The sequence below is a fragment of the Meriones unguiculatus genome, chromosome 11 (genome assembly GCF_030254825.1).
Source record: "Meriones unguiculatus strain TT.TT164.6M chromosome 11, Bangor_MerUng_6.1, whole genome shotgun sequence".
NCBI classification, from domain to species: domain Eukaryota; kingdom Metazoa; phylum Chordata; class Mammalia; order Rodentia; family Muridae; genus Meriones; species Meriones unguiculatus.
In genome coordinates, this window is record NC_083359.1 from 47,988,922 (window position 1) to 48,013,213 (window position 24,292).

The window sequence follows — 24,292 nt, forward strand, 5'->3', positions numbered from 1 at the left end:
CCATGGTGATCTAACTAAGAGTGCTCATGCATGCTGGGCACTGAACCGCAGGCCCAAATCTGAAGGAACTTTCTATGCATGATTTCACTTGATTCTAGAAGGCTAGAATTTCTCTGCACACATTTCAGGCAAAGAGATGTGGCAGATGTTCTGGCCTTCAGACCACTCTGGCAACTCAAGGCCCTCTGTTCCCTTCCTTTATTCTGCCAGTTGTTCTGAACATTAGAGCCACCTAGAGTTTAGGGCAGACTTGCCACAGTCATCCATGTAGAGCTCTGTCCTTAACTTCTAACCTGTGTTTGTTGTATGTTAGGCCTCAGTTTCTGTGTCTGTGTTGGATAGCCCTTTCACCATGGTCATCCACGTAGAGCGCTGTCCTTAACTTCTAACCTGTGTTTGTTGTGTGTTAGGTCTCAATTTTTGTGTCTGTGTCGGATGGATAGTCTTTTCACCGCGTGGCATGCTCTAAAACCCTCTGCAAATAGATGGTGATGGCTGTAAGCAAGCCACTTCGTCTTGGGATCATCTCCAAGAGAGTGCAGTCCAGGGCTGCCCTTGATCACACAGCATCCTACTCTAGCACTGATGGATGCCATCTGTCAAGCAGTACATGCTCAGAATGCCCAGTCTCCAACTCTGTAATACATTATCTGGGTTTCCTGGATAGTAGAATCCTGTTTCAATTTATCTGTCCTTTTTGTGGTTGAATAATCCAAATGGGCAAATAAAAATGAATGTTTGGATTTGAATGCTAATTTAGCTCTCAAATGGGTTTTGTTTTTGACATTATTGAAATTAATTTGTTTTCCTTGGGCACATTTCACTTATTGGCAAGGTACAGTGTCCCTCCCCCTCCAGAATATACTTAGTGGCTCTTGGGGTAAATTCATAAGATAGATAATCCATACCAAGATAATGGAAAAGTTCATTCTAAAACTTCTTTTAAATGACAAATTGATGTCTAAACATTCAGAGTTTGGAAAGATAAAACTTCAATCAAAGTTCTGATTCAGACAAATCTATTTTCTCTCTGTCTTTGCTCATTTTTAGATAAATTTATTTCCATGGATATACTACATTTCTTTTTCCTGAAATGGAATCTTGTTCTACCTAGGCTGGCCTTAAGCTTCTGAACTCAAGTGATTTTTACACCTCACTCTCCCCAGGTGTGCACCTCATGTTCTCAGTACCGTGCACATGCCCCAGCCTTCCACCTTATCTGAGAAGGGTTTTCCTGTATAGACCAGGCTAGCCTTGAACTTGCATTGTGGCTAAAAATAACTTTGAACTTCTGGTCCTCCTGCCTCCATCTCTCAGGTGCTGGCATTACTACATGTGCTACCATCTCCAGTTTATACATATACTTTTTAAAGAATTCTAAACTTAAAACTGAGGTGGCTTCCAAGTAAGGCACTGATATTTGAAGAAGCACTTGGGCTTTGATGTCAACAGATTGTCTGCAGTTCCATAACCAGGGCAAGTTGAACAAATTCAACCCCTCCAAGCCTCAGTTTTTCTCATCTATAGATTGGACCCACAATTTCTGTACATCATGGTTATAAAGACAGAGATACGGGAGTATGGGACAGGAACCCTGGTGAGAGGGACTCTTTCTCTGAAACCTCTATCTTCTCTAGAGAAAACATTTTCCTTTGGAACTAGTTTGACTTTGGCTCATTGCTGACACTTAGCAAGTTTCCCTACAAGGAGAGCTGGCACATGACCACATCTGGGCCCTTTGCCCTATCTTCCTCTTACTTGCTTTTGTAATAGCAAGGCATGCTGCTAGTCTAGTTCCAAAGCCATGTGGCATTTTACTCACTGCAAGTACAAGTTAATAAGCTGGCCGCAATAGCACAAGCCTGCAATCCTATTACTTGGGAGGCAGAGGCAGAAAGACAAGTTCAAGGTTCTCTTCTACATAGCAAGTTTGGACCACTTGAAGCCTGTCTCAATCACCCCTCCCTCAAAAAAATGTTAATAACAATACTTATTTGCTATCACTGTGGTACCTAGTGTATGGATTTCAGGCTCTGCTGCCTCCTGGCTTGATGACCTTCCAAACTGCTTCCTCATCTACAGAATGAGGGCAGCAGTAATCATGGAGACTTTGAGTCTGAGCTCTCAGAACAAGTAGCACATACAGAGCACAGCAGAGTGTTTGCTGTGTGGACAGCTGGTTTTTGGGGTGTATAAGAGCTGGCATGGTAAAAGCTAGCATTTCTTGTGCATATGTGGACATGCATGTTCACAAATGCAGTACTAAGAAGGGGACCTAGAGCTTCACACATACCAAGCAAGTGCTCTACCACTGAGCTTCATTCAGGCCTTTTTTCTTCCTGAGACAGGGTCTCAATAAGTTACTCAGCTTGTTCTAGAACTTGGTCTATACCCCAAACAGGCCTTGAACTTGAAATCATTCTATCTCAGCTTATCAATTAGCCTGGATTATAGGCTTTTACCACCAGGCCTAGGATAGCAAGCCATAAGTGGTAGCTAATTTGATAATGAAGAAGAGAGTGTTGGTAATAGTTCTGCCACCAACTCAGGAGTAGCATTAGTTGTTTTGGAAGTAACTTGCTAAGGCAGGAACTTCTGGCAGCTTATGTCCACTGAGATTCTAGCCCCCTGATTCATTCATTGTCTTTCTTGGACTCACCCAGGCTAAGCCTAGCATCCGGTGCTTCATTAAGCCCACTGAGACACTCGAGCGTTCCCTTGAGATGAACAAGCATAAGGGCAAGAAGCGGATGCAAAAGAGACCCAACTACAAAAACGTTGGGGAGGAGGAAGACGAGGAGAGAGGGCCTGCTGAAGATGCCCAGGAAGACGCAGAGAAGGCTAAAGGTACAGAGGGTGGTTCAAAAAGCATGAAGACAAGTGGGGAGCGTGAAGGTGAGTGTACCCGGGAATGCCCCCCCCAACCCCTGCAGCCAGCGAGGCTCTGTGTCCTCTGTCTTTCTCCTGCTCCTCATGTGTTCCCTGGGTGCTGCTGCTCTTCCCAGCACCCACCACTGTATCTCATCTGGACAGCCCAGCCTTTCAGAGGCAGCTGTAAGGGCTGTGTCTGCAGATCTAGTGCAAGTCCCGCATTGTGTGACCTGGAACAAGGTTTCCTATCTGTAAAAAGGTAGTCACATACTATAGCCACTGTATAGTGAGTGCATTACCAGAATTAAGTCACTCAGTACAGTGCATCTGGCCAACTCAGAACAGTGTCAGGCCCTTAGGAAATGTCAGGCCCTTAGGAAATGTTCTAGAGACATGTTGTTGATGTTGCTGTCATTACTGTTGCCACCTTCATTCACTACTATGGCTGCTATTCTTATTCCTGCTAACTTGGGAGTATGATTTGTATTTAGTACACTGTGAGAAGGAAAGGGGGCCCAGGTTTGGTAAGACAATAGGTCTTTAATAGTTGATGGATTTTTGCAGTCATATGATTAAGTACAGCCTCCAGATTCTCTGATGGGTTCTAGAAGTCCCATCTGTTCAGAGTGAGGCACAATTATGTGGTGTGTATACGCCCAGTGGACAGAAACCTGCCTTCTACTTTTACCCTGGCAGGATTATCTGCCTTTCTCTCTTACCCCTTCTTGTGTTGATGTTCCCTGGAGCTAGAGAACATTTTGTCTGAGATTCAGAATACTTGAAATACTCAGGTGCTTGTATCAGAGACTAGGCTCACAGCCACTCAGACAGAGCCTCTAGACAGAGCCCTAGGTACTGGGGGATGGGTGTTGTTAATGGGACTCTGCTTAGTGGTCCTGGGGAAGGAGTTCTACTGGCTGGAAGGAAAATTCCACATCTCCTTGAATAAATGCAACCTCTTTGGAGCATCCCAGCTGAGAGCTGTGTGGTTGAGGGAACATTGTGCTGTCCAGCTTTATGGACCCTGCTCTGGCAGTGGTGACTCTAAGCCCCCAGTCCTAAGTAGCTGACATAATCAGGCATTGCTTTGTGTCAGCCACTGACTAGAGCAATGGCCCTCAACCTTCCTAATGCTGCAACCCTTTAATACTGTTCCTTGTGTTATGGTGACCCCCACTATTATTTTTTAATTATTAATTATTTTTTATTTTTATTGTTAATTATTTTTGTTGCTACTTCAAAAAATGTGATCTTGCTACTATTATGAACCATAATGTAATTAACTGTGGTTTTCAATGATCTTAGGCAACCCCTGTGAAAGGGTAATTTGACCCCCAAAGGAGTAATGACCCACAGGTTGAGGACCACTCGACTAGAGACTTGTTTGCTTTTGAGAGCTTTGTGCAGGTCTGCAGCCAGCACACAGCCTGTTATCCCAGCCCATTAGCCCCTGTAATGACTGTCATGGCAACTGTCAGTGAATGCCACAATCACATGTCAGTGAGTCTAGCCAAAACGTCCCCTGGTGGCCCAGATCCCAAGGCCGAGGTCTCTAACCTGCTTTTATTTTGTGTACATTGCACTTTTTTGGTTTACTGGTTCATTTGGTTCATTTGGGGCCTGGAAGCCTTTGCTTGTAAGTATCACTTTGGTGGGAAGGTTGAGGGATAATCACAAGGTAAGTCAGATTCATCTGCTTCTTGTCAATTATGTTAGAGACTTCAGTAGCTGGGAAGAAAGTTATCAACTCATACCCCAGGTCTTGGCATGGGGCAAGATGGGTAGATGGATATCTGTATCTTGTTTTGCATACTGTGTCCTTGTCAGTTTCATCTTGGAAAGATGCTCCTGCTTTTGTTCCAGGCCTTAAGGGATGTTCTTCAGCCAGCCACGGCTGTGACTGACGGTGGACAGGGCAGGCTTGGCCCCAGACCCTAATCTAATTGTCAGGCAGGTGGCCCAGCCCCACCACAAAGGGCCAGCTTATTGAGGCTGCTGTATCACTTAGGCTGCTGGGCTTGGAGTGCAGCTCTTGGTGCTGACCCTGTTTCTACATGGGGAGATACTGTTACCAACCTTCCAAAGTGGGTTTGCCAGGCTACCCAGATTGTGCCAAACAGGACCCCAGGGTTTCCCCCAGAGGCCAGCTTAAGCAGCTGACACAGACTTAATAGCTCAGCCAGGTGTGGCTCCCCATGGCCATTTTGCTGCCCTTGTAATTTCTCAAACACACTAATGATTCCACAATATAATGAGCTGTCATCTTCCCACTCAGCTCACTGTAAATACGTAAAGCATCCACAGGCCTAGCCAGTGTACTTATATTTTGAAACTTTCCAAAGCGTGTGTCTGATCTTTTAGTCTCAGATTTGAAGGTACTGTTAATGAATTTCTCCTTATCCTGTATTTATGTTTACATAAAAACTACAGCTGTTAAATCCTGTCGCTTGGAAAGGTGTCACTTTCCTTCTTTCTTATTGAAAACTAGATATTTATTCATATGGAGTTATGCAGGGACTCATCGCCAGGTCTGGGTCATGTTTCTACAGCAGCTCTTCCTCAAGCTCTGAGGTGTGTGTATCAGGAACAGGGATAACCGATGAGTATGCTGGGTGTTATGTCAGTGTCTCACCTTCCCCCTTCTGTACTGAGGTGGCTAGAGAACTTGCTTCTTCCTCTTGTTACTCCTCCTCCAAGCTCCTTTCATTGTGCCTGCAGCTAGGGGGTAATTAACAGTGATCGTGTGGCAAACACAGCTGCTTCCTACTTAAGAGATGTTGGCACCCTGTGTCTGTTGCCCCTGTTCTGGTGGCAAAGAAGTCTCCACAAAGAAAGGCAGGGTAAAACAGAAGTGTAAAAAGGGCCTCTGAAGAGGCACAGGTCACCACAGCTTGATGTGAATGTAGAATCAGTGGGGGTTTTGTTTGTTTGTTTGTTTGTTTTTTACAAAGCAGTATCCAGAATTTACACTTCCTCTGTGTTTAAGCCCAGACAATGAAGGTGTATGAAATGAATGTGTGCCTGTAACCCACCCTCACCCATCTCTAGTGTAAAAAGAGATTTGCTTTCCCATACCTCTCAAGTGACCTGTTCCAAGGCCATGAGATTACAGCACCCCTCCCCCCAATTTCTGCAGAAATGGACTGTTAAAAGAAAAAGGATACCATCACCTCTTAGCTGAAGAAGCTCTGCCCAGGAACTCAAACAGCCATAGCACATGCTTGTTTCCTGCGGGCCCTTCACTTGAAGAAACAGCCATCCACCTTTGGACTTCTAGAGCAGTAACCTAATAATGAGACCTGACAGAGGGAGGGGGGGTGCCCCACCTCTTCCTGGGAACAGCAGGGCTGGGCTGCTGGCTTTGCCTAAGGAACAAATAGGAATTAGTTGGCTGGCCCAACCTTCCCAGCTTTCTTCCCAGACTCTCACCACAGTCTGTAGTGACAGAGAAGGCAAGACTGACAGCCTAGTCAGCTGGGACTGAGCTAAGAAGTTCTGGTGCCCTTTTTAAAACTCTCTGCTGGAATGAAATGGAACATGGCCTCATTCTTGACTCGTCTTTGGGGTATTGAAGTCTGAGTCCTAGTCCTGCCCTGATCAGCATCGTCATTCTGGATAAGCTGACCCTGCTGCACATGTCTAGGACCTTTTCTGATGCTCAACATGAGGCTGTTGCAGTGACAACTCCCATTCTGCAACATTCTGCTTGTGATGCACTAGCAGCCCAGCTCAAGATGGAGGCCAGAGATACAGAGGTACACTCTGGGCCTTGAAAGGTTCTCCAGACCTTTCTTCTTTTCTTCTTTCCTCCGTTTCTTGTTTGTGTTTATGTTCACATCTCTGCATGCAGACCTCAACACACATATTAAGGTCAGAGGACAACTTGGGTGTCTGTCATCACTATTCACCTTGTGAGATAGGCTTTTGTGTTTGCCACTGTCAGGCAAGCTGGCTTGCTGGAGATTCTGCCTCTTACTTCTTGATGGGAGCATATGGATTACAGAAATATGCTACTGAGTCTGGCTTTAAAATGCACTTTGAGTGTGCAGGTCAGCAGTGTTAAGGGTGCTTGTCTTGTGTATCCATCACTATCTCCAGAATTCTTTGCATCTTATAAAACTGAGGGGTTCAAACTCAGGTCCTTACACTTGGATGACAGGAGCTTTATGAACTGAGCCATCTCCCCAGCCAGGCAGGGCTCATTCTTGTTAATGAGTAAGATGAATGAGCATAGATGTGAGTGGAAGCAGGTAGGCTAGTAAGAGAGAAAGAGACTTGGTAACCCCTCTTCCCTCTATAGTGGGAGAGTTTGCTTGTACTTTTCATAAGGACTTCACAAGAAGAGTTGAGGTTTGTCATATGCTCAGAAAACCACTGTGTTCAGGAGAGGTACACATTCCTGAAATTGCCCTGCCAATTTCACCTTGAAACACTTCTCCAGAGTCAGCCCTCAGTGGTTACCTAGGTAACCAGGAGCATGTCTTTCTCCTTCTCTTGATCTTCCTGTGAAGGCCTGCCTTTCTCTCTGATCTTCATTGTCTCTCTTTCTGTAATTTCTGGAATAGAGAATCCAGATTGAAGAAATCCTTGGATTTGTGAAGTCAAAGACGGGATGTGGTGCCTGCTGTTTCCCTGAACAGCATGTCATCTACCAAATATTAATTAGATTGGAGTGTGCATCATCCTAGGCAAGTCAGGGTATTAATGCTCTTACTTTAAAAATCAGCATGTCAGAGGCTGGGGGCACTCCAGGATGTGGCCAGAGTTGACATATCAAGAAATAGAAGTCTTTGTGTCTGACCTTTCGCAGCCCTCTCAGTATTGCCTTCACTTGCAGTACTAGGCGATAAAGATAGCCTTGCCTACTTTTTGTTCCTGTCTGTCTTTTTGCTGCCTACTTCTTCCTTGTTTGTTTCTCTTCTTTTTCTTTTTCTTTTTCTTTTCTTTTTTTTTTTTTTTTTTTTTTGATGGTAAAATACTAGCAAATGAAACCTCACTACTTTGAAGTGTATGAGTCAGCAGTGCTAAGGGGTCCATCTTATGTCCATCACTATCATCTCCAGAATTCTTTGCATCCTGCAAAACTGAGACTCTACTCCATTAAACAACTCCTACTCTCCCTGTCCCACCTCCGACCACGTAGCCACCATTCTGTTGTCTGTCTTCCAGGCTTAACCATTCTCCTATACATGCCCATATAAGACTCCTACAGTGGCTGAGGAGATAGCCCAGTTTGTGACAGGCTTGCTGAGCTTAACCTCCAGAACCCTTATGTTTTGTTTTATTTTATTTTAGAAAATGTCACATTTGTCTCTCCAGCACCAGGGAGGCAGAGACATGCTGGCTCACTCCCTCTGGCCAGCCAGACCAGCCTGCTTGCAAGTTCTAGGGCAGTAAGAGACTCTGTCTCAAAGAAAAAGAAAGAGCACCATAGCACCTGAGGACCAACACTTGGGGTTGTCCCTTGGTATACACACATGCACATGAGCATACATACACACTCACTGGATTAGTTACTTTTCTATCAGTGTGATAAAGTACCATGAAGGACTTAATGTGGGTTTATGTTTCCAGAAAGTTAAAGAGTCCATGATGGTGGAGCAAAAGCATGGTAGCAGGAGCAGGAAGTCAAGATCTCACATCATGATCCACAGCAAGAGGTGGAAAGAACTAACTGGGAATGTCCTGGACCAAGCCCACCTCCAATGATATACTTTCTCCAAAAGGCCACCTCGTCTAAACCTACCCAAACCCCCAAACTAGAAAAATTTAAACTATCTTTTGAAAGTATGGGAAGATTTCATCATAAATTCAAATAAAAATAAGGAATACCTGAAATGAAAGAAGAGATTAATAAAAAAAAAAAAAAAAGTAAACAATGAATATGGAGTCAACCAAAATACCTCCCAGAGCCACTTTAGGAAGGGGAAACCCTGCTCACGCCCTGTTTAGGATGTCCCGGCTGTGTGCTCAGCTGTGTGCTGAGATGTTGCTGGGAACAGAATTTGGTGCTATAGGCAAGGCAGAGAAATAACTGCTGCGTTGTCTCTCCACCTCAGAGCTACAGTAGATTTCATAAAGAGATACTGCTTTCCAGGCTGGAATAAAGCTAGAAGAAAGAAGATACAACACATCTGTTCTTGAAGATAATTCTTAGTCTCTATAATAGTGCCAACAAAAAAACTAGATTTATCTCCGAAGTCATTGTGTAAAAGAATCAAACATGAACAAAGCTTCTAGTGTGAAGTTCTAAAATAAATAATTTAAATAGACTTCTATAGGAGGACAATAGTATTTTATAATAGTGCTAAATTAACTCTTAAGATGCATGATTACTGATGCATCTTTGTTTTTAAATTTTATTTTTATTTCTTATGTGTATGCCTGTGTGTCTCTGTCAGGGGTTGTGTTCCTGAGTGCAGATGTCCATAGAAGAAAGAAGAGGATGTCGGATCCCCTGGACCTAGAGTGACAGGCACTTGAGAGCCACCCCATGCTGGTGCTGGGAACTGGACTCAGGTCCTTCTCAAGAGCAGTATGAGCTTTTCATCAATGTGCTGTCTCTCTGCACTTTACTTTTTAAAAAACAAATTGTGGATTCTTTTTCAAAATGCTTTTGGACCACCAACTTTTCAGATGCTGAAATAAATATTCTAAATACCAAGAATAATTAGTTAGACTTGGGGATGGGACCCAAGGCTAAATATGAAATTAACTTATTTGTCATATATTCTTTATACACAGAACCTGGAGGTTTTTCAAATTTATTGGTTTATTTGTGTAGAGGAGTGGGTGTGGGTGCATTGCTGCACTGTGTGCATATAGAGGCTAGAGGACAACTGTGGAGTGGATTTTTCCTCCCAACTCTTCATGGGTTTTTAGGATTAAACCACCAGGCTTGTGTGACAGGCACCCATACTGCTGAGACATCTCACCAGCCCCCAAAGATAGTTCTATACCATTCTGTAAAAATTCTTAGCATAGAATCATTGTAAGGTTTGGATTTGGGAATGGTTTGAATGTTACTTTGTTGTATTATAGACTGTGCTAGAACACATTAGAAACCTGATACTTTAATTTTTACATTTCCATTAATTATTTTGTAGCAAAACAAACAAACAAACAACCCTATTTTTTGTTAAGGGTTCTTAGGCTAAAACTGTAAAAATAATCTTTAGTCCAGCTGACATGTAATTTTATTTAGTTATTTTGTTGAGCATTTGTTTTCTGGTGACTCTGGGATGGACTCAGGGATTGCATATGTGGGCAAGTGTCCACCCTGATGTGTGCCTCCTTGCCCCCAGCAGAGCTATGTGCTCTAAATGTCCTCACTTTACTGATGACCACAGGAACATAAGGTTCACGTAGAACTCTTGTGCACTAGTGAAGTGGGTGATCCCCAGGCGTCTGGTGTAAAATGACCCTGTGAACAGGCTCCTATGTGTGTCTGTTTGGCTTGCAGGAATGGCATGGCTGGCAGGCTGGCAGAAGCATGCTTTTTCCATTTTCTCCATCCCCTCATTTAGTCTCTCTTCCTTTGGCTCAGATTTCTTTTTCCTCTTTGCTGTCTTCTTTGTTACCGTCTCTGCATATCTGGGAATGTCTGGAAGCAGTTGTGCGCAGATGGACTCTGCCACTCTACCCTTGTCAATGGCAACACTTGTCTTTTCTCTCCCCCAAGTAAATCTTGTTTACTGTCCTGGTGTGCTTTTCTTTACCCCAAACCCAGACAGGTACACCACCTGCAACCCACCTAGGATCTTTTCTTATAATAAGCTTCACAGCTTTACTGCACTTGAAGTGATCCAGCATGTGGCCTAGTGTTCCAGAGAGGGCAAGGTAGACACACACTCTTGCTTACAGCACTGCTTGTTCAGATAGCCTGAGAGACCAGCAGGCAAGGTCCTAGATTAAGACATTTTCAAATTATTTATTTTATGTGCATTGACATTTTCCCTACATATATGTCTATGTGAGGATGTCAGATCCCCTAGAACTGGAGTTATAGACAGTTGTGAGCTGCCATGTGGGTGCTGAGAATTGAACCCAGGTCCTCTGGAAGAGCAGCCAGCACTCTTAATCAGTGAGCCATCCCTTTTGCACTCTCACAGGGCCCTCAGTGTCAGGGCAGCTTCTGAGATGGTAGCAATGCTGTGTGTAGTGGAAGTTTTTGTTACTTTAAAAACTCAGTCACGTTATGTAAATATGTTTTTGTTTTTAACCCCAAGTGTGGGATATGGGACGACCTTAGTTTATCCACAGCTGATATCATCCTCGTAATGCTTGGAGAGGAGCATGGTCGTTGCCAGCTGGAGTTAGTGGAATTCTGAGGAATCTGGGAGAGTATAGACATCAAAGCTGAGAGAGAGGAAGGGGCCTTGAGGAGATGGTGGAGGAAAAAGAAGGCTGCTTGTGCATGCTGCTGCGTTTGCAGTTTGCTGTTGCTGGACTGCTGGATATCCTGATGACTGAGATTGGTATTTTTCAAAGAGCCTGACGACCCTAACGAGCCAGAACTAAGTCTAAAGAGTCTACATTCCCTTTCCCTTTTAACCTTCTTTCCCTCCTACCTAGGGTTGGGGGTTGGAAGGGAGGTAGAGGCATAAGGAACCCCAAATAAAATAGAGTTTAAAAACCAGCGCCTCTAACTGTGCAGAGTTGCCCATGTGTGTCAGGCCTTCAGGACCTCCCAGGTGCTTACTCATTGAGTTCCCTTTTAAAATGCACATTAATAGGTGTCTTCATTCATCGTGTATATTTTTACAGAGACTTTGCATTTATACTGGTTTTGAGTATGTAGTAGTAATTTTTCAAATGTTTTCCCTAAAAATATTTTTAAATTTAAGAAAAGTTATGAAACAAAAATAGTATTAAAAATACTCATTTACCCATTACCCAGTTTCCTACTTTGCCTTTTCTACCTTGTAAAGCTTTTTTCTTGTTGTTTTTTCAAAACAGGGTTTCTCTGTATAGCCTTGATTGTCCTGGACTCACTTTATAGACCAGGCTGGCCTCAAGCTCATAGAGATCCGCCTGCCTCTGCCTCCCTGAGTGCTGGGATTACAGGCATGGGCCACCAAGCCTAGCTCTTTTAAAGCATTTTTACTTGTGTATTCCATTTCTCTCTCTCTCTCTTTGCCCTCCCACCCCCTTGCCCAACACACACACACACTGAACAGTTGTTGGAAGGATAAGTCACATCTCATGTCCTTCCCCTCCCAAAACCTCAGTGTGCATTTGCTAAGAACAAGGTGTTCTTGACCCCATTACCATCAGTTCATAGCTCTTCCCATCCTTGTTCTGGACAGATGGCCTTAAAATGTCCTTTATTGCATATTCTAAGTATGTACTTCCTTTTTGGGGGGACAGATTTTTGCTAGTGTAGCACAAAATGGCTGCAAACTCTTGGTCTTTTTCCTTCATGGGTCTCCTTTGTTGATACTGAGATGATGGGCACACTTTATAGTCTTGATGTTATTGAAGAATGCAGATCTGCTTCCTGCTTCTAGTGAAATGGTTCTCATTTTATCTCTAATTAAGGGTTTGCCTTCTTGGTTGAAATGTGGATTATGTGATACCATGTCTATCCTTTTCAGGATGTCACATTGATTTACCTCCTTTCTCAAGTAGTATTTATTTTGGTCACTTGGTTAATCTCTTGCCTGCCTTTCCACTATAGAATTACTCTTTTCACGTTCTACACAGTCCCTGGGAAGACACTAGTAGGTCATGTACCTCTTCAGAATTCCTCCAGATTGGGCATTTGTTGATAATTCTCATCTGGTCCAGTGTCTACCATGATTTGTTACAGCCCTTGCCATTTCCCTGTAATAAGGTCCCTTCTTCCCAGCCAATGATTTATTTCTTATCATTTTTTAAAATGGTTTATATTCCATTACTATATTTAATTACTTTGGTGCTCAAATTGTCCTAGAGTTGGCCCTAGAGACTCCTTTCAAGCTGGCTGCAGTGTATTAAGTCCTGTCTTTTTTTGAGGGAGGTGTCAATTTCTAACATAAGAAAATACTTATTTCATGCTCATCTCACATCTCTGCCCATCCCTGACATCGGCCATTCTCTGAAAAGTGCTGCTTCCTCTCTGGCTGATAGCTTGTATGACTAAGATTTGTATCCTGAACAGTCTTCTTGTTCCTGAGATAGCTTTTCTTTTTTGTCCTTTTATTGGCAGATCTAGGACTATATGCATTGTTACTTTTACATGCACATACATATACACATACAAATATGTATATATATATACAAATATGTTTTAGAGAGTGTAAAGTTTGTACTGATTCTCAGCCCAGGCCTATTTCCACATTTTTTGACTTCTCCATTATATTTTGTCTAAACACAGTTATCTTCTGAGGCCTATAATAAGGCAGAACAGCTTTAGAATCATAGCACTCAATTACTTATCCTTCTGTAAACAATTGGAGCATTTGTTTGAAATACTTCTCCATCTGCCTTCCACCTCAGCATTTTACCTGTCCTAACTGTTCATCCATATGCTATCTGGATTGGCCCACCTCCCTTTCCACCTTCAGGGTAGATGTGACATTCACTTTAAACAAATTTGTTTAGTGTTCTTGTGGATACAATTTCATATATACATTTATATATCTGCTTTACAATACACGTGTACAGTATATCTTGATCATATCCAACCCAACCCCCACACATAATTCCCTTTTTAAAATACATAGTGTTTTAACACTGAAAACTATACAGAAAAAAAAAAAAAGAGTCCTTCACTTCCAAATGCCTTCTCTCCTTATCCCTCATCCTTTTTCTTGAATTATCTTCTCTCCCCTCCATGTGTATTATAAAAATAAGTAGATTTAGCCAGGTGGTGGTATACACCTGCACTCCCAACACTGGGGAGGCTGACGCAGGATGTTTTCAGCTTTGTGGCCTGTCTGGGCCAAAGAAAAGAAGTCAAATCTGTTTTTTTGTCCCTCTTTGCTCACAGGGCAGTGTGGGAGATGCACTCTTGATGCTTTTCTCTTTTGTTAAGATTCCAGGGGGTGAAAACCCATCACTGTCGCAGTGGGAAATACCCAGCAGGCAGGCATGGCTGCAGGAACAGCTAAGAGCTTACATCTTGAACTCCAGGCAGCAAGGAGAATGAATGAGGATTGACATCCAAGTTTTTAAACCTCAAAGCCTGTTCTCAGTGACATACTTCTTCCAGTAAGGCCTAATCCTACCCAAACAGTGCCGCAGACTGGGAACTAAGGATTCAAATGCCTGAGGCTGTGGAGGGACAATCATCACCCAAATCCCCACAAGTCCTGTACAACCTCAGTCTCTAGTAAAATCTTCCAGTCGCCAAGGACTTTATCAGGTTAAATGAAGTCACTGCAGTTTTAAAATGAACCCATTAGCTAGGAAGCTGGTTCAGCAGGTAAAAGTGTTTGTTGCACAGGCCTGGGGACATGAGTACAAATCCCCAATAGTTGAACAAAAAGCCAGGGATGCTTTTGCAAATGCCTGTGGTTCCACTGCTGTGGGGGACAGACAGACGGATTGATAGAAACAATGGTTGCCAATCTAACCCTAGGTTCAGTAAGAGACTGTGCCTCAAAAAATTAAGGTGGAACATGATAGAGCATGACTCCCAATGTCCTCTTCTTGGCTCTACACAAGGTCATAGACACACATGTTTCCTCCCTTCCCCTAAAACACACACACACACACACACACACACAATTTAACTTTTTTTAAAAAAGAACTAATTCCTTCAACATGCCATTCTCTCTTAAACAGAAGCCTGGCTGGTAGGGCAGAGGATGACTCAGAGTAAAACTGAGGTTTAAATGAAGTCCCTGAGTTGCCATTAGCAGAATATCTGGCCATTTGGTAGCTTCTGAGTCAGAGGAGCATACTGCTTGGCCCATAGGTGGAAGCTGACTGCCCTGCAATGAGTACAGCATTAACAAGGGCAGGTCAGAGTAGGACTGGAGAGCAGCACAAGACCACTTAGACGTTCTGGTATGGCATAAAGAGGGGTTCACAGGAGAGGTCATACCTCTTTAATATCCTCCATTTCAGAGCTGTGACCAGCTGAGGAGAGCCTCTACCCAAAGCCACTTCTGCCCATTTCAAAAGATACAGGGAGCTGGTGGAGCCCAGATGAGAACCCTCATTGTAAAAGTTGTCTGGAAAAAATTGTTAAAGAAGATGAAGACCTGTTCTGACTTTCAAAGGACAGATCTATACTCATCTGGGAAATCAGAGGAATCAGGGAAATGTCAGGTTGGATGAGCAACTAGGCACTCAGGCTGACATAGCCAGGGTTTAAGGTGCTAGGATCAACAACTGCTGGCTTCTCCTATCACATTTCTCAGGTGGGGGAAGCAGGAGCTGTGCTAGCTTCTGCTACATAGAGAACTATTGCACTTCTGGGTTGTTCTTTCTCAGATTTGGTAGCCAAATTTAGAACAAACTAGCAGATTTTAGGTCCTAGAATTCTAGGAAGGGGCTCTGTAGTTCCTGGTGACCATTTGGGCTAACAGTTTATATTTACCCACTTTTATTGAGAGCAGTCCTATGCTCAACTGTCCGAAATGTCGGCATGCCCTGGGAAAGTCCCTTCATATTCATTTTGATGTCTAAGGATGTGGTCAGTGGCAGAGTACTTGCCTAACATGCATGAGGTCCTAGGTTCTATCCCCAGCATTGCAAAAAGCAAAAAGTTATTGAGTCACTTGAAAAATTGCCTAATAAGCAGCGAACTGGATTGACTTGAACTCTTCTCTTGATCCAGAATCCTGATAGTGTCCAGGGACATGAAATTCTGGAATGGGGACTGCTACGATGTGCTAGCTTATCCTTCACACTCAGCACTGGAACTTGGCTCTGTGACCCTGGGGAGTCCTGAGACAGTATTCCCACTGTGTCAGCCAAGCAGGGTGGAGCTCTGCCAGGGGAAGTGAGCTCACAGCATGCACAGGTTGGACCTGAGATTACCAGGCAGAGGTTAGAGGCCAGAGCCAAGAGGAAGCCAGTGTCATAGCTTGGTAATCTTTAAATGTCATTGGTGACATTCTTTATCAGTAAACACTGATACAAACAAAATAGAAGCCTCCACCTCCCAAGAACATATTTGTTATAAATTATACATATTCTCATCACCATGTTAAATTATATATAATATAAAGCAATCAGGATAGATCGTTTAAGGATAAGAAAAAGACCTACTTAGCAACTCATCTTTTACTTCACTCTTGGGGACCCTGCGAGGACTAGGAAAGAGCCAGGTGTTGAAGAAAACTGATAAAACAAGGACAGAAAAATGGTACCTGATACAGGGTGGTGCCATCTCCCTTTTCAGTCATGACTGAGTACTATCTGTTGTGTGGTCCACTCAGTAGCTTTCTGTGAACCAACTCACTTTTCTTAAATTTAGCCTCATTGCTCAAAAGAACAGGCTTTTTATGCAGCTAGAGTTGTCTGCCATTGCCTATAAGACACATACAAAAGAATCCAGAGAGAATACTTGTCCACATACCCCCAGAAGATTACTTGTTGGTCCCTACTTGTGTGATAGGACCTTTCTGTGGGAGACTTCCACCTTGCATCTGACTTCAGATTAGGTGGGGAGGGCAGGAGGCTTCCCAAAGTTAGAGGGTACATGTTCCCTGGTACCAAGGGAACATGTGTAGGATTGCCTCCAGGCCAGGAGCTACAAGCATATCATACTAAGATAGCCCAGAAAGAGTGGGCTGGGGGAGCCAGACATCTCCCCATGAGAATTTTGTGAACATATTAGTTGTAGACTGTCAAGCTCTGGACTTCAACCCATAGCACAACTGCTACAGTCTATTGCTGGTCCTGTCTGCACCATACTTCCCATATTGTACTGGACCCACATAGTCAAGAGGTGTACTCTGCTTCGTAGGCAGCTGTGCTTATGAAGCCCATACCTAGTAGAGGAAGGCTAAGAGCAAGCAAGTAAAACAACAGAACATCAGTGCTGCTGGTCAGAGATGCTGGAGAGTGAAACAGAAACAAGGGGAGGGGAGGGAAGGACACTTGTGCTGTAAAGAATTCCAAATAGTTTATACAAATAGGGTTGGGGGCTGTAGCTCAAAGGGCTAGCATGCCCGAGGCCCCAGGGATGAATCAACAATACTTTCAGTGGGGACTCCCTTCCACAGAGCATGGCATAGAAGAAGGAGAAGAGTAACTTGTCCATGGAGAAACCTGAGAGTAGCAGGGCGAGTAAAAGATTGACACCTAGTCTTACGATGATGTTGCCAGTATGTGTACTGGCCATGATGTCACAAGAAGGCAACTTCCCTTCTATGGTCTTCCTCTTCAAAACCCGTAGCCCCAGCCTAATGATTGGGGAGAAATCAGATAAACTCCAGTCTGGGGTTTTCTGGCCAGGATCCCACACACTGCTAAATTCATCAAAATTGAGGAAAATCCTAAAAAACTCATGGCCCAGAAGAACCCAAGTACAGTGGCTTGATCTAATAAGATCCTAGGACAGTAAAGGACATTGGGGAAAGGAGTAAAGTCTGAACAAAGTACACAGTTTAGTTACTCACTTAAAAGGAGCTAAGGAAAAGAACAGGTGAGGAGAGTGACCAAGGTACTTCCAAGGTGGTGACATTTAAGCTGAGCATTGGAAGATGTAACTGAGTAATACCCATGTCTGAGAAAGTGTGAGAGCAGCCAGCAACAAGCCTAACATGGCCAGAGTGGGGAGCCAGCGAGGCAGAGAAGGCCAGGGGTGAGATCAGAGGCAGACAGGGCCAGGCGTAGGAGGCTCCAGGCAATGGTCTGCACACATTGGATTTCATCCTGAATGTGAGGAGAAAGCATTCATAGTTTGGAACAAAAGAGGAACATGAGCTTTTTTCCACTTACTGTCACTTGAGTTTGTTGGAGAACAAATGAGGACAAGATAGGAAGTGGAAGTCACCTGAGAGAGATCTGTGTCTGCCAGCAGAGAACTCAGGGGAAGAGCACCCAGCCCAAGGATGATTAGCATCTGCCTGATAAAAGACTCCTGATGGGGATACCAGGAAGCACAGCATCGCTCTTGACTTCCAGTTGTTTCTGCTCAGTTGTCCTTAATGTCTGTGGCACTAAAAATATACACTGAACTTTAAGTCAGTTGCTGTAAGTTGCTCTTCCAGAGTTGGAAAAAAAAAAATGAGGTTTTTAACTTGCCTCTACCTTCCAGAGGTTGTGAATGGAAAGGGGGCGCATGGCCTCTGTCCTGCCAGAGCTGTTTCTAAAGTGTAAAGAGCTCCTGAGCAGTCCAATGAATTTGGTACGGACTCACTAGCCACATGTCCTGTCTCCTGAGCTGCCTCCAACCATTTGGCAGGGAAATGTGCTAACAGTGGAGTCAAGTGTCTTTCTAAGAAGGCAATAAAAGGAATGACTTCCTTGTATGTTTGTCCAGGTTAGGGCTGAGGTCTTGGTGTTGCTCAGATGGATGGACAGAGCTCTGGCCTAGATGCTTTCTGCCCATATGTTGCTGACGTCCACCCCCACTTTTAAGACTTGCTTAACGTGTCTGGGACACTTTACACATGCTTGGTCTAGAAATTGAGGAGGCTTCTGAGTCTCTGTTACTGATGCCAGCTGGGCTCACCTGTCTCCATGTTCACTTCCAGAGATTGAGATGGTGATCATGGAGCGAGGCAAGCTCTCAGAGCTGGCTGCAGCTGGGACCTCGGTGCGGGAGCAGAACACCACAGATGAGGAGAAGAGCGCTGCCACAGGCTCAGAGAGTGCACAGTGGAGCAGGTAAACAGCTGGGCGCTGCTGGGAGCTACTGGACAGTCACTCATCCTTAAGAAAGGGTAAACACCTGGTCATGGCTTATTCCTGCCTACCTAATGACTGTTCTGTTCCCCTTTGTTCCCTCTGCTCCAGCAGAGGTAGGGGCTTTTGGGATGCATGAGGGAAGAACTGGCCCTTGACATATCCTCATACCTTTATGCTTTGGCAATGTGGCCAGGACAGGACACTACCACTGTGGAACACTTGGTAGCTAGGCTGGGTCTAAAGGATGTAGGCCATTCCCAGGAAGACCCTCTCATGAATCAGGCATGGAATCCCCATCTCAATCCTGATTGCCATGCTTGCCCATATCTGTGGGGCCTTTAGCATGTAGTCAGTGTGGTTCAGTGCTGCCTTCTATCCTGGCCCATTGCCCTGACACTCAGCTGAGGGATGGCTTATGAAGCTGATCTTGAACCTGGCCCTGCATATTTTCTACAGTCTTGCTGAAGCTCATCAGCCGCAGCACAGGGTTACTCCCACAGTCTGCAGTAAGATGCTAGAGGACATCTTCATTTTAAGGTTGTTATAGGTCTCTGTGGCATTCTTAATGTGCTAGTGCTATTGCAGGCACTGTGATATGGGTTCTTGGTCTCCCTGTGGCACATTGCTCCTTGAAGCCTTAAGATGTGGCCAGGAATGTACTCCAGCTACATACATACCTCATTTGTTAGCCCAGTTTAAATCATGAAACACTCTTACTTTCAGGTTTGTTTTTTTTCTCCATATCTTATGGAGGGTGGGTGGATAGATGGTGCTGAGGATGGAGCCCAAGCCCTACATCAAGTAAGCCAGTATCGTGCTGCTGAGCTATGTACATTATTACCCTGCTGTTCTTTTTTTTTTTTTTTTGACAAGTGTTTGGTTGTCTAATAGGATTAATTTGTGGCAGATATACAAGATAGCAGGGGTCTTGGGGGCATTGGGTAACTAAAAAACATTGGCTAGCAATTGGTATGGGTTGTCAGTTTTAACCTATTACAGTTTTACTTAACAACAAGTTGTAACCCCTGAGCTCTGCAAATGAAGGTCATTCTAAGCACAGAAGAGATGGGCATGGCCCACCATTAGTTAGAATGAGAATAATTGGAAAGACCACAAATGACAAACAGTAGAGGATACTTAAGCAAATGAGATGTCTGTTCACAGAACATTATCTGCTTTTTTGTGACCCTGTGGTGATGTGTTCAGATTTTTAGGATCCACTACATGGAATCATGATCCTAACAATAACACTGTAGCTTTGTGGAAGTGAGAAGGAGAGCAAGATGCTTTGTTTGACTATTGGACCTAATGACTTCTTTCCCCTACATTTTAGTGAGCAGAGGTGTTTTCTTAACGATGAGTGGGTTCTTTCGAACCTTGGGTGATTAACTGGTAACTGAGACCACATGGCTTTCTAATTAGCAGAAGCTGACTCAGGTGCCTGAAGCTGGACTGTGTTCCTGAGATGGAGACAGTGTCCCTAGCACCCACTTCCCAGCACAGAGGGTGAAGGACAATGGCCATTTGTTCCCAGAGCATAGTTGAGTCTTGACATCTATCCCACCATAATGAGAACTAGAACTACTGTGACTTTTCTTGCCTATATCTGGGGCCAAGTTAGACCCAAAATAAACCACAAAGAGCCCTCTTTCCCCTGCTCCCCCCCAAAAAAAAGTGTTTTGTTTTGTTTTTTTTTTTTTTGAAACTAGCTTAATAAGTAGCTCTTTCTGGCTGGCCTGGAACCCACAGAGCTCCACCTGCCTTTGCCTCCTGACTGCTGGGATTAAAAGATGGGGACCTCAGGCCCTATCCAGCAACCTTTAAAATATATATAAATGATCTGTATCAAAAAATGAAAACTCTTCAGAAGTGCAAGGAATAAATAAAAGCCAGTGATCCCAGATGTTCTTTTTTTTCCCCCTCCATGACAGGGTTTCTCTGTGTAGCCTTGGCTGTCCTGGACTTGCTTTATAGACCAGGCTGGCCTCAAAATCACAGAGATCCACCTGTCTCTGCCTACCCAAGTGCTGGGATTACAGGCGAGCACAGCCACACCTGGCTCAGATGTTCCTGTTTTGATTATCTCTTATACCAACTTTTTCAGTACCACTTTTCGGGGAATTTTGCTCCCTTCCCTAGCTCATGCCTGTCTTGTTTTATATCTTCTTATTGCTATCTAGCATCAAACTCTAGTAAATCTTTTTCACATCATTATCCTGTTAGTAAACATGCTTAGTAGCTTCATAATACTTTATCTCATACATGAAAGATAGGACACCCACCAAACCCTTCAGTATTGTGCTTGGTTATGCGTACTATTCCCAAGTGGCAAACACAATCCAAATTGCAAGGAGCTGGTTTACAAGAAATGTTTTACACTTTATCTTGCTCTCACTTGTGGCAGAATTATTACTAGAAGCTCACAGAACCCAAGTCTGCAGACAACAGAGCTGTGGACATGTCTGAATGCAGGAGCCCCATCCTGGGCACCAGGAAATAGAGACTGAATGACACTGTCCCCTTTTAATATTGTGTGTCCCGTGTTTATTTGAAACATGACAAACACATTTTTCCTACTTCTTTATTTTTGTTTTTCAGCTTAAATATTTTATACTGATGCATTATGGATCTGGGCACTCAAACCAAGGAGCTAGGGATGTAATTCAGTAGTAGAGCACTTGCCCTCCCGTCCATTCCAGCTCCACCCCATCAAAGGTCTAAGATTGTCAAGATGGTGTTCAATATTCTGCAGCAAATGGCCTCCTTTGAACAATCCTAGTTTCAGTCCTCTTAGGTAGTCCATGTTGCTAATGCCCATGTGTCCTTCCAGGTGTGAAATTCATCCTTGATACAGTGCTTGGCTTTCTTGGCCTGAGCTTGCCATTCAGTGGGGCAGCCTCAAAAGGAACTGGAGGCTCTCCTGCCCCCAGGCCTGCCCTGGGCTTATTCTGTTGTCTGTTATTGAAGAGTCTTGTCAGGCTTGGCCCTGCCCTGGAAAGAGCAGCTTTTGGGATGTGGATTTTCCTGGTTATGGCCACTCTTTATATCTTACCCACAGAGTACAGAAGGTGAGAGACATCACTATCAATTCTTCTAGTCAAGGAATATCAGCCCAAGAAATTGCTGAGCCTGGACACTGCCAAAATGAAATCACGGAGAAGTGTCCTTGAAAAGTTAATATAGGAATCAAGTGCAAGTTCATGACCTTGCCGAGGCCCTCCAGTCATCCTCTCAGGCTGAGATGCTTCTTTGCAGCTAAAGAACTCACCAGAGGGAAGAACCAGACTGGCATTTGAACCCTTTAAATGTATTCATGTTGCTGTCTGGGCCTTGCCTGTAGCAGTATTGGCCTATTATATTGTCCTGTTTTCTTTTTTCCTCTTTCCATCTTTCCTTTAAAGTAATGATGTGTGCCTATGTGTCTCTGCCAGCTGGCATGGGAGTGTAAAAGAGCAGGGACTTTGTACCTATCATTTCCAGAGTCTGGGACATCCAGTGAATGACATCAAGTGACTAAATGGCCTATCCCTTGGTTAACCACCACCACTACCACCACCCCACTCCACCACCTGCACCCCAGCAGCTTTTCAAGGTCAGACCCCATCACTCATTCATATGGGTGTATTCCTAGTACCTGATTCTGGACCAGGCACATACTGCATTCACCACAAACTAGTGGCCTTAGAGCCCATACCTGTGAGAAGCAAAGACAGCTGATGCTGTCTGGTGAGAGAGAGAAAATGTACACTGTGTGCCAGAGGCTTACAGACTTCTCCTCTTTTCTAGACCCTTTCTGGATATGGTATACCATGCCCTGGACAGCCCTGATGATGATTATCATGCCCTCTTCGTGCTCTGCCTCCTATACGCCATGTCCCATAACAAAGGTAAGCATGTTCCTCTCCTGTGTCATGTCTGTAACACAGTGCTGTCTCTGTAGTATTTTTCCTCTTCACTGATGCAGAGAGAGGGAGGGCACTTTGGGAAGGATTTCTTTCTGGCCTCTCAGGCTGACTCCAGCCATGCTCTTCTTCACCCTCATTACAATTTCTCAGGTGTTTTAGGTGTGGCAGGGAAAATTTTAAGTGTGGCTGTCTAACCCAATGAGGCCACCTTCCCACCGTGGCTTTCTACAGACTACAAGTAACTTAACCAATGACCACTTTTCTGACATCAGAGACAAAACTAGTCAAATTGGAACCTTGGTTTTGCTATTTATAATATTTGATGTGCTTGCCATGGGTTTGGTGTTAAAATAGACCTGGTGGAAGCATAGGTTTCCTTTCTGAAGAGAAGTGTGGTTCTCCAGATTCTCTTGCTCAGGCTGTGTGGCTAGGCCACAGTTCCAATGGGCTGACAGTTCACTGGCATGTACCAGTCTTCCCTCAGTGCCCATGCTGGAAGCTGTTTGGTGTTGGCCCATCTGGCTCCCGGCAGCCAAGGTTGGAGACTTTCCTCAAAAATATTCAAAAGAACTGGACTTGGCATAGATTGACACACAGCTTCAAGTAACATTCCAGGAAGTTTACATTAAGCTTGTGGGAGTACATAGAAGTGATATTTACTAAGAGAACCTATGACTAACGTCATTAAAGCATAACTGAATATTTATTCTTAAATCAGCAGTAATGAAAATTAAGTCCATTGGCAACACAAACGCCTCCCCTCTGCTTTGTCCCCAGCCTTCCTCTTCAAGGCAGCTTCTGCATCAGTTTCTCACATCCTCTAAAGAAGCTGTGCATGCCCCTCAGTTAAGAGGTCAGCCAGCTGCACCGTAGCCATCAGTGTGTGTCCATGTGGCTGTTTCTAGGCCTGCCTTTCTCTTCCATCAGGGCTTGGCACAGTGCTTGATGTGTGTGTGTGGAAATGACTGCTGCATGTCTGGGCATCTCCATAGTAAATTTGCACTAGACATCTCGAGGCTTTTCTTCTCCAGAAAGACATTTTTTTCTTTTTTTTTTTTTTCATCCCAATCAGAGCTTCTCCTCCAAGTCCCTCCCTCTCCCCACCCCTCCCCCTATGCCTCCATCCTCCTTCCCTTTCTCCTCAGAGAATGGGATATCAACCCACCATAGCATATCAAGTTGTAGTAGGACTGGGTGCATCTTCTAGAAGGGCATTCTTGAGAGCACTGCTCCATGTGACCCATAATGCTCATAACAAGGGCCTGAGGCCACCGCCTCCTCCTTCCTCTCCCTCATCCTTTCCTCCTTCTGTGGTACTGGGTAGAGATGGAACCCAGAGCCCCATGTATGCTAGCCCAGCCTCATTGCCTGAGGCTTTAAAGAGCATGGCAGGCTCCAATTCCTGCTGGTGTCCTGTCTCGTCCTTACCACACATGCAGTCTCCTTCCTACTCCTCTGCCAAGCCCCAGCACCTAGACCACTGCCCCCCAACACACACACGCCACCCATGACTGGGAAGCAAGCAAGTCCATGACAGCTCTGTATTCAGTTCCTGCTGGTGGCATGCTGGATACCTCAGCCCAGTGTTCCTTGCATACCTGGCAAGGTTGTATTCATCCCAATAAATACATATTCCCTGCCATTCCATTGCTGTTAGCATTGCCATCCAGAATTGCAGCTGCCATGACCATCTGTAGTTTGCTTCCTTTGCTTCTGACAGTTTC

At 44.3% G+C, this 24,292-nt stretch overlaps 1 protein-coding gene across 8 annotated transcripts in view; it reads left to right on the forward strand.

Moving 5' to 3' along the window:
* Positions 1-24,292, forward strand: part of Clec16a (C-type lectin domain containing 16A) — a 202,317-nt gene that overhangs the window by 46,642 nt on the left and 131,383 nt on the right. For 6 of the 8 annotated variants that reach the window (XR_009584537.1, XM_060364180.1, XM_060364181.1 and 3 more), the window contains 3 exons: positions 2,664-2,895; positions 18,510-18,642; positions 22,450-22,550. Coding sequence is in view for 7 of the 8 variants with exons in the window: in XM_060364180.1 (XP_060220163.1) it covers positions 2,664-2,895; positions 18,510-18,642; positions 22,450-22,550 (466 nt within the window). In the remaining variant the exon portion in view is untranslated. The remainder of the gene's footprint in view (positions 1-2,663; positions 2,896-18,509; positions 18,643-22,449; positions 22,551-24,292) is intronic. The other 2 variants (XM_060364179.1, XM_021648397.2) reach the window with 1 other exon arrangement.